This window comes from Emiliania huxleyi (genome assembly GCF_000372725.1).
Source record: "Emiliania huxleyi CCMP1516 chromosome Unknown EMIHUscaffold_126, whole genome shotgun sequence".
Lineage (NCBI taxonomy): Eukaryota > Haptophyta > Isochrysidales > Noelaerhabdaceae > Emiliania > Emiliania huxleyi.
The window spans coordinates 343,242-358,020 of NW_005201327.1; the positions used below are offsets into that span (position 1 = coordinate 343,242).

The 14,779-nt window shown below is 66.0% G+C and overlaps 3 protein-coding genes across 3 annotated transcripts; 1 reads left to right on the forward strand and 2 right to left on the reverse strand.

Moving 5' to 3' along the window:
- Positions 1-1,952: 1,952 nt before the first annotated feature.
- Positions 1,953-3,566, forward strand: EMIHUDRAFT_109941 (hypothetical protein; the record flags this gene model as incomplete). Its single annotated transcript, XM_005789678.1, has 1 exon — positions 1,953-3,566. The coding sequence occupies one exon, from the start codon at positions 1,953-1,955 to the stop codon at positions 3,564-3,566; it is 1,614 nt and encodes a 537-aa protein (XP_005789735.1).
- A 1,454-nt stretch (positions 3,567-5,020) lies between these two features.
- EMIHUDRAFT_109942 (hypothetical protein) lies at positions 5,021-6,261 on the reverse strand (the record flags this gene model as incomplete). Its single annotated transcript, XM_005789679.1, has 4 exons — positions 5,021-5,159; positions 5,364-5,398; positions 5,753-5,755; positions 5,893-6,261. The coding sequence occupies 4 exons, from the start codon at positions 6,259-6,261 to the stop codon at positions 5,021-5,023; spliced, it is 546 nt and encodes a 181-aa protein (XP_005789736.1).
- A 1,707-nt stretch (positions 6,262-7,968) lies between these two features.
- On the reverse strand, positions 7,969-14,548 carry EMIHUDRAFT_109943 (hypothetical protein; the record flags this gene model as incomplete). The annotated part of the gene is made up of 9 exons (XM_005789680.1): positions 7,969-8,293; positions 10,322-10,608; positions 10,706-10,754; positions 11,344-11,521; positions 11,848-11,899; positions 12,018-12,371; positions 12,419-13,240; positions 13,583-13,978; positions 14,051-14,548. The coding sequence occupies 9 exons, from the start codon at positions 14,546-14,548 to the stop codon at positions 7,969-7,971; spliced, it is 2,961 nt and encodes a 986-aa protein (XP_005789737.1).
- Positions 14,549-14,779: the final 231 nt, after the last annotated feature.

Below are 14,779 nucleotides of genomic sequence, written 5' to 3' on the forward strand. Positions count from 1 at the left end.
CGCCAGTGCCCCGCGGTGGTTGGCGCGGCTGACTCTCTCGAGCGGCTTGTAGTGTAGCTGCGCCGTCCCGTCGCCTCCCCCCGTGCCCGCGCTGATTGAAATCTTGCGCGCTCCGCCATGTCCTCGCGACCGCGATCGCGACCGCGAGTTCGACCGCTCGCGGTCGTAGCTGCGCCTCCGCCCCGATCGCGAGCGCGAGCGCGAGCGGCGGCGGCTCCGGCTCGAGTGCCGGCGATGTTGGTCGCGATCCCCCCCCCTGTCTCTCCTCCTGTCTGAGTCAGCGGCGGTGGCGGAGAAGATGTCGCGGATGCTCTCGACGTCGTCGTCGTCGCGTGCCGCGTCCGGTGTCCGGATGCGGTGCTCCTCCATCCAGGCGTGCACTCGCCGCCCGACGCGCTCCGTCGCCTCGGCCGACCACTCCTGGTTCGACCGTGGATAGTCGTCTTCGTGAATGCCCATCTCTTTGGCCACTCTCGCCGGGAGGAGGAGGCGCGTGTTCTCCGCCAGCGGAGTGCCCGCTGGGCAGAGCGTCTTGAGGAGGCGCGTGCCGTAGTCCGCGCGCCGGTAGACGCCCCTGTCGTCTGCCGGCCTCGCCAGCCGCGGCTCGCTCTCGGTGCTTTGCGATCCGTCCCAATCGTCACCGTCGTCAGCCTCTCGGCGCTGCCTCGAGCGAGAGCGCTCCACCCCCTCGCGGCGGCCGCCGTAGTGCCGTCCGCGGTCGCGGCCCCGGCCGCCGCGGTCGTCCTCCTCGCCTTCTCCGTCGAGGCGGACTTGCATCGGGGCGATGGTGTAGATCTGTCGCAGCGCCGTCTTCATCCAGTCCTCCTTGCTCGTGTCGACCATCTTGTGCGTGACCGCTTGGTCCAGGAGGTCGAGGTTCGCGTCCGCCGACGCCGGGAACTGCCCCTCGGCCGCCTCGAAGATCTGGGCGTACCGCTTCGTGATCGGCAGGTCTCCCGCCAGGCCTGCGGCGCGGCAGACCGCCGTCACCTCGTCGTTGGTGCCGTTTGCCTGCCCTGCGTCCTCTGGTGCCGCCGCCTTGCCTTGGATGCGGACGAGCGCCGCGAGCCGCGGGGCGTCGGACAGGTCGGCCTGCCGCTCCCCTTCGACCGGCTCGCCCTCGGCCGCCGGCCAGCGGTACTGCTTGAGGAAGGCGGAGAGCTCAAACTCCTGTGTGACACCTGCCAGCGTCGTCCCTGCCATCGTAATCGTGGCCGAGACCTTGACCTCGCCCTCATCGCCGGAGGCGACGAGCCCGAGGGCGGCGGCGCGGAGGCCGTTCGCCGGTCCCTGCACCGCGGAGCGGGGGCGGCTGAAGCCGAGCACCATCCCCTTGAGCGAGTCAGCCAGCTCGTCTGCCTTGATATGCTTGGTGTTGCCTGAAATCTTGACAATGTACTTCTTCGGCGTGCTCATGTCGCTGCGCTTGATCTGCTTACCGAGAATGCCGAATGCCACGGCACCTGTCCCGGGAAAGCCCTGTAGGTAGCAGAGGGCGCCCTCATACTTGGCGTCGGTCTTCGTCTTGTCGTCGTCGTCCTTGATCCACGTCTTGACTGCCTCTAGCGCGCCGTCTCCAACGGCGTCGCCGCACTCCGCGAGTGCGGCCGTCACTTGCTGCTGGTAATCGGTCAATGCCATCGGTTTTTTCTCGTTGTCTGGTGGCTTGGAGCCTGACGGTGAAGCCTCACTGAGAAGGCGCGTGGTAGCTTGCTTTCGGTGGTTCCGACCCTTCGACTGTGAAACCGCCTCTCGCGCTGTGGGCGCGTTTCTTCTCCTCTCGGCTAGTCACTCGCGCTGGTTCACTCCCGGGAAAGGATCCCTAGCCAAAAAGACCTATATCTTACCCGGCCTGCGCGAAACCGAAGTGCGTCGCGAAGCGCGGCGTGCACCCGGGTGCACCCCCCCTCCACTGCGGAGAGGCCGCAAGCAAGCGTCACCATCCGTAAGGCATGCTAGCTCTCCTTGCGCAGGGTCTTGCGCTGCACCCCTCGGAGCGCGAGCTCACCTTTGCGAGCGCTCACCAGCACGATAGCAGCCTCCTCGGCGGCGCTAGCGACAATGTCGCGCTCCCCCGAGATGCAGCCGGTCAGCCGGCATGGATGGCCCCGGTCCTCATTGATGGGCCGTCCCAGCCGCAGCAGCCGTCGCAAATGCTCGCACTCGGTGCCGACGGGCAGCTCGAGATGCAGGGCCGACCAATTCATCTCAATGGCGTCAACAGCGCATGGGTCACGACGGAAACCTACGGCAGCGACTTTAACACCAGCGCGGCGACGGGGTTTGCTGCGAACAGCTTCTGCGAGTTCAGGCAGCAGGTGGAGACGCTTAGGCTGCATGGGGGCAACTCCATTCGGCTTTGGATGTTTGAGGACGCCGGCATGGAGGAGTGGCGCGCGCCGTTCTTGCTGAACGCGTCCGGTCACATCACCGGCCTTGCCGACGGCGTAGTCGACGCCTTCAAGCGGTACCTGGACATCGCTCGAAATCATAGCGTGCTGGTCATCCCCGTCATGTGGAGCGCCGCGCTCGTGCGCACAGCTCTCTGCTGCTCCGTCCTTGGCGACGAGACTGCGCTGCAGGCCTTCATCGAGAACGCACTTCGTCCGCTGGTGAGCGCTACACGGTCCGACCCGGTCATCGCGATGTGGGAGATCGTCAACGAGATCGAGGGCGTCCTCAACATGTCGACCTCCTCTCCAGCGGGAGGCGGTTGCTCGGACCTCTCCGCCGTCGCCAGGTGTGCCGGCCCAAACAACCAACCCGGTTGGAATCTTGAACAGGGCGGGACGTGCCTCTTCCCAGTCGCCTCGCTCCAGCGCTTCATAAATCGGCAAATCGCGGCAGTCAAGCTGGAGTCACCCCAGCATCTCGTCACGAGCAGCTCGTGGAGTCAGTGCGCTATGACGAGCGAATTCGGCGGGGCACGTGTTTGGGCAGACAAGTGCCTCCAGGACGCAGGCGGGCAGCAGACGGGCACGATCGACGTGTGGCAGGTTCATGATTATCCCAAGGAAGACAACGGTGCCGCCTTTGGCACGGGTTCTCCCGTGACGACGACGGCTTCTCAGTACAACCTCGGTTCGAGACCGATTCTCGTCGGTGAGATCTCAAATCGTTGGACTTACTACACACCAAACAGCAGCGCGACCTACCCTCCCGTCCCGACGTTCAACCAGTCAATGAGCAACGTGACCAAGCACGTCCTCAACAACGGGTTCGCCGGCTCTCTCTCATGGGCGTTCACATGCCTCGTGGGATACGGCCACGACACGGCGTGCCTCGGGCGGGCGGACTTAAGCGACGGGCTCAGCGGGTGGCCGCGGGGGTCGTTCGCACCTTTGAAGCTGCAAGCCCCGACGAACTACGACCTCAGCGGCTCGGTCACGTGCCCGGCTGAATGCGGCACCGAGCCTGTCGACCTTGCACCATCTCCGGACTACACTTGCCCGGAGCGAGCGGCCTGGGGAGAGTGCACACAGGACTGGATGCGGGGGTATTGCTCGTTCTCGTGCTACCAGTGCGACCCGAACTGCGGCACGGACACCCCTTGCCTTCTCACGTGACGGACGTGCGTGTTGCAACACCCACCTCACACACGCGTCCCCAGAGAGTGGTTTGGAGCGAGGTACGGGTGGCGGCGGGCTCGAGTAAAGTCCGGGGAAAATGCGGGATCCTCCCCATTTCATAGGTGCTCCAACGCCCTAGCCGGCTCGGGAGTACTGTCCTTCCCGTTATATACGCACCCGCTCACACTTTTAGGCTCTCCGGCGGCCTCAGGGGCCTTGGTTGCCGAGGGCTGCCGCTTCAGCGGCGCGGTCACAGTGCCGTGGAGCCGGCCAGCGTGCTCGCAGCCATGCCGCTGGTGGACCATGCCCGCCTCCCGCCCGGCGGCTCCAACCACAGCCCGCCTCACCGTCCGTGAAGCTTCCGTGGTCCGCTGTTCCGGCTTCGATTTTCGACCCTCCCGAGGCTGCTAGAGCAGCCCTGCGGAGCCTCCCGGATGCACCAGCACACCGTCGTCCAGGACGACGGCGCATGCGCTGCCCAGTGACCGGGCGGGTCGGCCCCGACTAGGGCCGGGCCCAGCCGCGCGGAGAAGACCACCGAGCTCGAAACACGTCGCCGCGGCCGGCCGTTTCGCAAGCCTGAGCGGGTCGCCAGACACCCGCGAGAGCCAGCAGCTAGAGCGCCGTCGTAGCCGCAGATCGAGTCGAGGAGCTTGATGTCCACGGTAGCAGTTGTGGAGAGTGGTGGGACGGTGCGTGTAGACGCGTCGATTGAGGGCTCTTTTTCGAAACGCGACGGGTACGGCTTGACAACTGCCAGCACAGTTTTACGCCGGCCAGCGTGAGAGCAAAACAGGGATCCGGCGACCCGTACGCTTTGCGCGTGGCGACCGGTGGCTGTCTGGAGCTCGTGCGAGCTGGTCCGACGCGTGGCCGAGCCGAGAGGACCAGCGAGCGACCACATTGGCGATGAAGCTTGGCGGCCGGCGCCTCGTCGCCAGACGTCACAGCGGCGTGGACGCAGGAGTGTGAGGCGACGAGTGCCGGCAAATCCGGCCCGGTGTGGCCGGCAGCTGCCTAGCGCTGGCCTGTGGCCGGCGCCGCGGTGGCGGAAGAGGCGTCTCGCCGCCGTGGCGGCGGTCGGCAGGTGCGAGCGTGATGGCCATCGTGCGGCAGACCGGCAGAGTCCGAAGGCAGATTTTCTCGAACAGCTCTTGCTACGGGGGCGGGGAACTCTTGTCTTGTGGTTCTGTGTGTCGCTCCTGTGTGACCGCCACCGCCCGTCTTGCGTCCACCCATACCGCGTTGGTGTCCCAGTCGTTGGTCGGACTGTGTTTCGCCTTCCCATCAATCAAAAAAGAGATACTCTTGGCACCCTTTGTCTGTTACATCACTTAGTATTAATGAGAGAGAGAGATTTTTAGCAATACCAAACAACGTTATTAATGTGGATGTTTTGCCGAAAAACGCGATGGGCCCATCTGCACCTCCGGCTGGAAGCAAACCGGTCGTCACTCGCAGCCCCGCCTTCGCACAGAGGCGCCCGGGCCCTCCACCTCCCCTCGCCCCGCGGCAGCCTCGGCCGTCGACTCGGCCACACGCGGCTGACCGCCGCCGCCCAGCGGGTCGACGTGCTCCGCGTCGAGCGGCCTGTTCACACCCGGACGGCGCTGTGAAGAGGCGTTTCGTGCACGCAGCCTGTGGCCGCCCTCTGCGCGCGGGGCGACGGGTCGGGGGAGCGAGCTGTGGACGCAACAACTCCTCCCACATGCGACTCGGAAGGGGTGGTGGTGGGGAGGAAGGGGGGGGGTGAGGTGGGAGGGGGTGCGCGAGCGGGGGGGGGGGGGAACGGACCCTCCCTCGAGCGAGCCGCGCAGCAACGCGCGCACCTGCAAGTTAAGTGAAGGGAAGTGAAGGGAAGGGAAGTACAGGGCTTTGCCACACAAACACACACACACACACACACACATTGACACTAATACACAGAGAGTGAGAGAGATACAGAGAGAGAGAGAGAGAGAGAGAGAGAGAGAGAGAGAGAGAGAGAGAGAGAGAGAGAGAGACGCGCTCTCTATCTCGGCTGTCACTCCAGCAGCCGAGAGCGTCTGCTATCCGAGTGGCTGTCCGTGCGTGCGGGGCATCTGGGCGGCGCGGACAAACGCTGCGCGTGTGGCGTGCTGCGCCGGGGTCGGCGCGCCGGGCGGCGGCGGCACGCCCCCACCAACGCCGAACGGCGACGGCACCACCTATTCACAGCGCGCCGCCGCCGGCGGTGTGAAGAGACGCGGCTCACGCCGCCGCGCAACGCAGATGTTGCACCGGCATGGCCGCCGCGCCGCCGGGGAAGTGGGCCGCCTCGCGCCCCGCGCCGCGGAGTAGCGACCACGGCTCGCCTGCAGGGCGAGGCGGGCCGATCGCAGTGTGCAAGGCCCGCTGCGCGCCGCGGGCAGTGCGCGCGCGACTCGCCTCCGGCGTGCGAGGCGCTGATGTGGCTCAGGAGGTCGGAGAGCGGATCCGCGACGGCGAGCGGCGAGAGGGCGCCGCCGTCGGCGTCCCGCTCCCCAAACGAGAGCGCCGCACTCCCCACGGGCCGCCGCATCACCCGCCGCCGCATCAGCCCGCCCCGCTCGCCCTCGCCGAGCAACGACTTGATCCGCTCCTCCGCCGCCTCGGCGCCGAAGAGGAGGCCGTCGCCGGCGCCGGCGCCGGCGCCGCCGCCGTAGAGGATCAGCTGCTCCTCGAGCGAGCTCATCGCGGGTCGCGGTGTATGTTGGGCGGCTGTCCGGCAGGAAAAGAAGAAAAAAAACGGCGACCTGTACACGGAACCATCCCTCGGAGACGTGTTATGGCCCTGCGACCGCGCACCCCCGGGGCTAGGGCTCTCTTGCCCGCAACCCGACACCGAGCGTCCGGCCAACTGGGTGCGCTTCTCAGCTCCCCGGTCCTGGGCGTGAGGTTACCGACTGCACTCCAAGTGCTCCAAGTGTTGCGCAGGAGCACTTACACACGTCTGCTAGAGATGCCTTTCGGGGCCCAGAGATAAAACTTCTGATGCCATGCGTGACCTAGTAGTGTCCCCAGCTATGGGCGTGTCCACGTTGGAGCCATGAGGTCTGGCCCCCGGCCCGGCTGCGCGCGGCCCGGCGCCGCCGCGCTCGCTCCTCTTTGAGAGCACGCTCGTGTGTGTGACGTGCGTGTGCGTGCGTAGGGCTGGACGAAGGATGCTGAAGTGCAGGCTCCGGAGAAGAAGAATTGCACCGAAAGACCGTGTTTGTGTTGCGATGTTTTCGTTGAACGAGACTCGAGAGGGGAGACAGCACCCGCGCTAGCAGTAGCACCGTGGCGCCCAGGGAGATGGGCACACACACCGGGGCTCTCCGCCCACGCGAAAACCCCTCCCGGTCCCATTGCAAACCCACACCGCTATTCACTGCGCACCGCACCAACCGCGCACCCGCCTCCGAAGCCCTCGGCGCGCGTGTCGCGCACCGAGGCCAGGGCACCCACCAGGGCACGCACCTTGGCATCGACGCACTCACCACAGCTGCACTGAATGCGGGAGGCGCGATCGTCGCGGGGCTCTCCGACGGCTCCCCGGCCGGCGACGCCGTTCCGCGGCGAAAGCCATATCCTCCGCCGCCTCGCGCGCACCCGCGTTCGCACTGCACCGTGGCACTGCACTTGCACTGACACTTGACCGGGCGCGAGCGCGCTCACTGCCTCAGCCAGCCTCGCTCGCTCTAGCACATGCAGGCATCCAACAGGGGGAAGGGCAGGTGCTCCGTGTCTTCGAGCAGCAGCATTGCCATGAGGCCTGCTGGTGGCTCCAATGCGACGGCGCTCAGCTTATAGTCGGGCGTGTCGCGCACGCACGGAAAGTCCAAATAGGCGGCCGAAGGGGCGGTGCGGTCGAGGCACGCTGCCGACGCCGTGGACGTCGTCGTCCGCACCCACTGCTGAGCCCCACGGCCAAGGCGCGCGAGAGATGACATTGCGTGTGCGTCACTTGCAGTCGAAGCGCAGCTGGCCTAACCGCCGCTCGAACGTTATGGTCAAAGGCAGCGGAGCGCATCGACGGAGCGCACAGGTGGATGTTTGTGAGTCTTAGGGAGGGATGCCTAGGCGTGAATTCACCGCCCTAGAAATAAATTTAAAACGCGTTTATTGCCTGTTTAGCGCCGATCTTACAGCTTATTCGAATGTCTTCTTACGTTGCTTCAGCCGTCATTTCCCCTCCTTTCACCCGCTCTTCCCCCGCCTTTCAGCCGCCATTCAAGCAACGTTGAACCGCGTTTCACAAACATGTTTTCCGCTCTTCGTCAACACGGTTTGCCTTGAAGTTACCGCACCGACGCTAAATTCAAGCCCCTTCAAGCCAATTTATGGATTATGGGCAGGTGGGCAGGAACACTGCTGCTGCTGCTAAGCACCCGCACCGCCCAGTGAGTAGTGTCACGGGCTAGCTGAAGATGGAGACCGGCGTCTTGGCCGGTAGCTCCTCGACGGTCTTCTGCTCCTGAATCTCAATCTGCCAGTGTGCGGCCACCGTCGGGTCGTCGCGCGCGAGAAGTTGGCCGAGGTTCTTGAAGCAGGAAAGACTGCCCGTCCCGGTCTTCACCTTGATTGTGACGTCATTCGAGACGTCAACGCCATTGGCCGCGGCCAGCAGCTGCTGCAGGCCGCTCGCCTTGGTGCCGGCTGGCACCTGCAGGTTCACCGAGACGGTGGAACCCTGCTTGCACGCGATGAGCAAGGGCTCAGCCATGCGTCCTCGCCCCGCGTGCCTATGCCACGGAGCCACGAAACGCGGAAGAAGAATTCACCCGCTCCGCGCGAGGGAGTTTTGTTGTCGTAGTGGCAAGACGTGCTCTCCTCTCGACAGCTAAGGGCTAAGTAAGACGCGCTCATTGTTGCAATGTCATTGAGGCAGGAAAGAGCTCGCCGAGGAGTCGAGGGCTCCCGACCACGCCGGACCCAGCCAGGATAAGGCACGCTTGCCTTAAACTGCCATGAAGAGCACTAAATGTGCGATAAAAAATCTGTTGAAAGCGCCACAAAATGTGTTTGAATTACATCTGAACGGAGGAAGAATCTCTCGGAAATGAACAGCGAAGGGCGCAGTGAAAAACGATAAAACAAATCTTCAAAGCGCCTTGTATTCATGGTTAGGCACCCTCGCTTAGGTAGCGCGGGTTAGCGCGGGTTCCACCTTCACCTTCTCATTGGTTTGGTGGAGTATAGGTACGAGGGGGGTGGGGCATCTCTTGCGGGTCTCGCCAGGGGCGCCTACTAACCTCGCTTGCGAGGGGCGTGTGGCATGTCTGAACGGACTCGTGAGGGGCGCCTGCCAACCTCGCTTCGTCGAAGCGGCGCTCGGTACCCACACCCACCCCGCCGCATTCGTCGCCGGCGCGCGACACGTTCCCGTCGGCTGGACTGCCCTCGTCGAGTGCGTGTCGCCAACCAAGGCGGGACGCACTCAGGGACAGTGCCGGCGGGACGCGGCTCGAGAGGCGGCTCCCGCGGAGGCACGGCTGGCACCTGTGGCGCGGGGCTCGTCTTCGGAAAGACCAGGATCGCTCTACTGGCAAAGTTCTGGCTGACACGCGCGCCCGGTCGAGCCTTCGGCGGGCGCGCTGCGGTCGCACGCCTACCCAAGTCATATGCCACGGCGTGCGATCTAGATTCAGCACACGCGCCTCTGCTTGCAACCACTCATCCAATGAACTGTCGTCACCCATGAGTGCGAGTTAGGGCTAGCGGCTGGCCAATAGTCTCACACGTTCGCCCCTGTCGCCTGTCTGTGTTGTTGTGCTGTTGTTTGTCTCTTGGCACCTTGGAGTGCTGGGGGGGCGACAGGGGGGACGTGGCCTGAGTGATGTGTACGCCCACTCAGGATGTGTGGCAGCCCGCTGGCTGTGTGTCTTGTGAGCTTGTTTGTGTCTGTGTGTCGCTCGTGCGTGTCGTCATCATCTGTCTTGCGTCCACCCATACCGCGTTGGTGTCCAGTCCGAGCCTGACTGTTCTTCACCTTACTACATACATACATACCGGGTTAAGCCGCACTAACCGGCACGGGTCAGCTCGGGTCAGAACACGGGTTACCATAACCCGACGCTAACCCGGCACTACGGGGTGTGGACCGTGAGTTGACCAGCCAGGGGTTGTGCGCCGGGACCTCCTGCTCGGCTCCAGCCAGTAGTCAAGTCTTGTCACTAACAGAGTAGAAGGATCTGACCTCGGGGCCGATGTGACCAAGCGCTGGTAGCGTGGTTTGACCTCACACCCATGGTCTCACAGTGTGCCGGCAATCGCCGAGCAGTGTCGCTCACACAAGCCGCAGCACAAGTGACTGAGGGCCAGTGAGGGCGAGCCCATCGCTGTCACAGCTGTGGCAGCCGCACAGTAGGCTGTGCCATCTGTGCAGAGCGTGTGAGCAGCAGAGGAGCTGCTCTCCAGGCTTCTGTCGCAAACAGCTGCATGCCACCGAAGGCGCTGTCGAGGTTCGCCGAGCGCGGCGAAAATCCACCGTCACCGACGAGCGCGTTGTTATATGAGGAGTATTCACTCCGGACAAAAAACGCGGGCGTGGCAGGCGACACGGACGTGCCGCAAGCTTTTAGCGGCGAGGCGCGGGACCGTCTGTGGGTCTGTGGCGAGGTGGGTCGCGTCCCCCGATTTCCGTCAACCCAGCATCCACACCCTTTAGAGGGGCTCCCCCGGAGCGCGGAGGCCGGAGCGCGCGCGCCATGAGCATGACACGTGGACACAACCCACAACACGACGAAGAACAACGCACAGACAAACGTCACGCCGCCTTGTGCTTGCGCGAGCTGGAGCCGTGCTCGCGCTCGCGGTGCGGCGGTGCGGCCGTCCCCTTCTGCCGCCACGTGGCGAGGAGGATCCAGACCGAGCCCGCCAGCCAGCCGCCGAGCACCAGCAGCCCCGCGTACAGCTGGTGCTGTCGCCGAAAGTCGCCGAACGAGTAGCAGCTTTCTGTGCCGCGCGCCGGCGGCGGCGACGGCGGAGGCAGCTTCGTGGCGCGCACGGGCAGCGGCGGCCTGCCGGGCGATCCGTCGTGCAGCGCGGCGTATTGGTCCTACGCCATGAAGGAGCACGCCAACGTCAGTGGCGGGAAGACTGTGCAGAGTCTTCAGAGCAGCGCGTGGTGCGAGGGACAGGGACCACAGCTGCACCCGGCTGAGGACGGCCGAGTACAGCCGAGTACAGCGGAGCACGTGACGCCTCGAGCGCCAGGTGGGAGACAAGGGTGCGGTCTCGGGGGGTGCGTGTGCGTACTGCGCTTCTCTGTGTCGGTGACAGCTGTGCTGTGAGAGAGGCGTCCGTCGTACACTTCTAGGGGGCGTGTCCTCGAAGACCGCCTCCCACGCCCGCCCCGTGGCGGAGGGCGAGTGCTGCGCCTCCGCGAACCGCCGCGCCGCGCGCACGGCGGCGTCGCGCGCGCTGCGGTCGGAGCACAGCTTTGCCAGCGGGGCGGTGCCCTCGCCGAGCAGCTGGCCTACAGAGAAGACAGCGCTGGGCGGCTCAACAAGAACGGCACGCCGGGGCGGTGCGGTCCGCCGCCGAGGAGCTCGCCCGCCACGCCGCCCACAAGGAAGAGCGCGCGCGGGGCGGCCTCCTTTTGGCCGAGGATCTGCGAGAGGGGCGCCGCATCGCCCAGCGCGGGGCTGACGATCGCCGTCTCCGCTAGCATCGCCTCCAGCAGGAGCTGCGGCGGCGGAGGGCGAGAGTCGGCGCCGGCGGACGGCGCGGGCAGCAGCAGAAGCACAAAGTCCGCGCGCAGCAGCTCCTCCATCAGGGAGCGCCTGTTCACAGCTTCAGGTGTGAAGAGACGCCGTTCACGCCGCGCGCGCGCAGCGGCTCCTCCGTCAGGGAGCGCCGGTGCAGCAGCCCGGCGTAGCGGCCCCACGGCGCCTCCTCGAGCCGCGTAAAGACGACCGCCTCCGGCTTTGACAGTGTGAGGCCCCACTTGCCGCCCGCCGTCGTGAAGCCTAGCACCAGCCGGTCTCCAGAGTCTCGAGGCCGTGTGCGGGTTCGGTCCCGTGGCTGGTGCGGTAGGCATCGCCTCCGTCGAACGGGAGGGTGCCCGCGGTGATCGAGGCGCCCGGAAGCGACTACGGGCGTGAGCGAAGGGAGTGAGCAGCTCACGCGCTCCTCTTGAGCACGAGAGGAGTGCGAGGCCTCGCGCAGGGCCGGGAGCGCGTCGAGGAAGGCGACGAGGCCCGGGTGGTCGAGGTGTCGAACGCACGCGAGGAAGGAGTTGCGCACGTGGCGAGGGAAGCCCCCGTCGCCGAGCTCGCTCCGCACCCCGCCCCACCGCGCGCCGTCGGCCAGAGGCCGCACCACGGCCACGCGAGAGCGCGGCGGGCCTATCATCAATTAATTAATAATAACTCATCATTAATTAGGCCGCACCACGGCCACGCGAGAGCGCGGCGGGCCTATAATCAATTAATTAACAATAACTCATCATTAATTAGGCCGCACCACGGCCACGCGAGAGCGCGGCGGGCCGCGCGTCGGCGGCAGCGACAGCGGCCTCAGCCTCGCCTCGAGCACTCGCTTGTGCGCGGTCGACGGCACGACCAGCCGCGCGAGCCTCCCCGCCAGGTTCGCGAGCAGAGGCATCGACAGCCGTGCCTCGGGCGCCGGCGTCGCTCTCCCCTGGTCGCCCTCGCCGGCAGAGGGCGCGTCGTCGGCGCTGGCGGGCGGCGCGGGCAGGCCGAGCGACTCGGCCTCCCTCTCGGCGACCCAGAGGTAGACGCCCACGCGGGCGAGGAGGGGGAGGCGCGCTGCAAACTGCCCGAGCAGCCGCACAATCACCACGTGGTCGAAGAGCGCCTGCTCACAGCTTCAGGTGTGAAGAGACGCCGTTCACGCAGCCGCACAATCGCCACGTGGTCGAAGAGCGCCTCGCCGGGCGCGATGCCGTCAACCCACGGCGGGACCCTGCCGGGCGAGGCGGGCGTGCCGGGCCTGCGCGGCGGAGAGGTGAGGACGAGCCACTCCGCGTGTACGTACTGAACCCCGTCCGCCGCCGTCCCCTCCGCCGACGCGACCATCGGCCCAGCAACGACCACCGCGTACCCGAGCGCCGCCACCGCGCGCGCCGACTCCGCCACCTGCGTCCGCTCGTCAAAGAGCGCGCCTGCGTCGAGCGGGTCCCACGCCGCGCCCTCCGCCTCGCTGCCGACGTAGAAGAGGACCCTCTCCCGCCGGTCCGCGCCGGTCAGCCTTGGCGGCGCCGCGCCGCCCCCGCCCTCCTTCTCCGGCCCCTCGATGCCAGACGCGGCCGCGCTTTCTGTTTGCCTCGGAGCGGGCTCGCCAGGCCCCGCCTTCAGCCTAGGCGGCCGCTTTCCTCCCGGCGTGCTCAGCGGCGGCGGCGCTCTTGGCGGCGGCGGCGCCCTCGCCGCCGGCGAGCCCGGCGGGCGGGGTGGCAGCGGCAGCGGCGGCAGCCACGGCTGCTCGGCGGGGGCTGGATGCGGGTCCGGGTTGGCGCCTCCACTATGGCCCACAGCCCTGCCGATCTCGACGCGCTGCGAGCTCATGGCGTCGGCCCGAGTGTGCATGTACTCCCTGAGCCCGAGGCCGCCCGCCTGACCGCCCGCCTCGCCCCTCTCCCCGCCCCTCTGCACCTTCTCGTTGAAGGCTTTCCATGCGCCCTTTTCGTGGATGGCCTGCGTGCGTCGCCACGTCCCGTCTCCGTTGACCTAAGGTAAGGTGAGGTAGACGTACACACACACGACGTCTCCACCACACTACGAGGTGGTGGGGCAATGGCCCGGGCGACCCCTCGCGCCTCCACGTCTAACGACAGGAGCCGCACGGCATTCAAAGTGCACAAGGCCCGGTGCGCGTGGTGGGTGAGCGGTGTGGGAGCGTGTGTGTGGGAGTGTGTGTGTGTGTGTGTGTGTGTGTGTGTGTGTGTGTGTGTGTGTGTGTGTGTGTGTGTGTGTGTGTGTGTGTGTGTGTGTGTGTGTGTGTGTGTGTGTGTGTGTGTGTGTGTGTGTGTGTGTGTGTGTGTGTGTGTGTGCGTGCGCGCGCGCGTTGACCTCGAATTGGACGTCGGCCTCCTCGGGCGTTGGCCTCTCCCGCGCCAGCGCCGGCACGAGCGGCGCTGTGAGGCCGATGCCGGAGTCGCCGCGAGGCGAGTGGAAGACCTCAAACAGGTTCGTGTTGTCGCCCGGGCGGGGCCCGTACAGCACCCTCCCGTTCGGCGCTGTCCCCTTGACCTCGTCGATGACCGCCCCGACGCGCGGCTGCACGAAGATGAGCGAGTCGCACCCTTCCAGCACGATCGCGCCGATGTCGGCCATCCCCTTGGCTCTTTGCACGTCCGAGTACTTTGCCTTGCCGGTCCACTTGCCCGAGTCGCGGTAGCGCGTGAACATGGAGGTGAGCGCGGGCATGCAATGATGCGCGCGGGCCCACTCGCGCATGCCGGGCACCTGTTCACAGCCGGAGCCGTGAAGCGACGCCGCCCAATCGAGGACGCTCCGTCTTTGCGGGTCGGGTCCCACCCAGAGGAACGACTCCTCCGAGTGCTCTCTGGAGAGAAAGGCGGCGCGGAGCGAGAGGAGCGTCATCGGGCCGGAGGGCGTGGGCGCGTCGTGGGTGACGGCGTAAAAACGCGGCATGTCCGCCTCGATAGCCCGCTCGAGCTGCCGGTTGAAGTGCTCGTCGAACCATCTCCTCGCCGCCCGGTCCTCAGAGCTCGCGGCATTCTGCTTGTCCTGGGAAAAGCGGGGGTGCTCCTTGATGGAGACGTCGTCCATCATCTCGTCCCAAGTCTTGTATTCGTGCCCGTCCGGGCTCGGCTGCTGCGCCGCCAGCAGCAGCACCTGCCGAATCTCAAAGCAATCGCCGAGCGTGAGCCGCGTCATTGTTTTTGCGTTGACAGACGTCGCTAGGCTAAAGTCCGGCGCAGCCGCAGCGAGAACTGCGGGGACCAGCGCGGCCCGAGGCGTAGCCAGAGAGACGAAGAGGAGCGCCAGAGGCGAGCGAGGTGGCCATCGCATGGCTCGGCCAGGCTCGCCGGCTGGGACACGCGCGGTTTTTCTCTTTTTTTGAGCTTTGCCTTCCGTAGCACGTCTAGAGAGAGAGAGAGAGAGAGAGACTCTCTCTCTCGTAGCACGTCTACCTACACCTACCTACCTACGTCTACCTCCGTCATAGTGCCACGACGTGCGGCCTAGAATTAGCACACGCGCCTCTGCTTGAATACACTCATACATTGGATTGTCATCGCC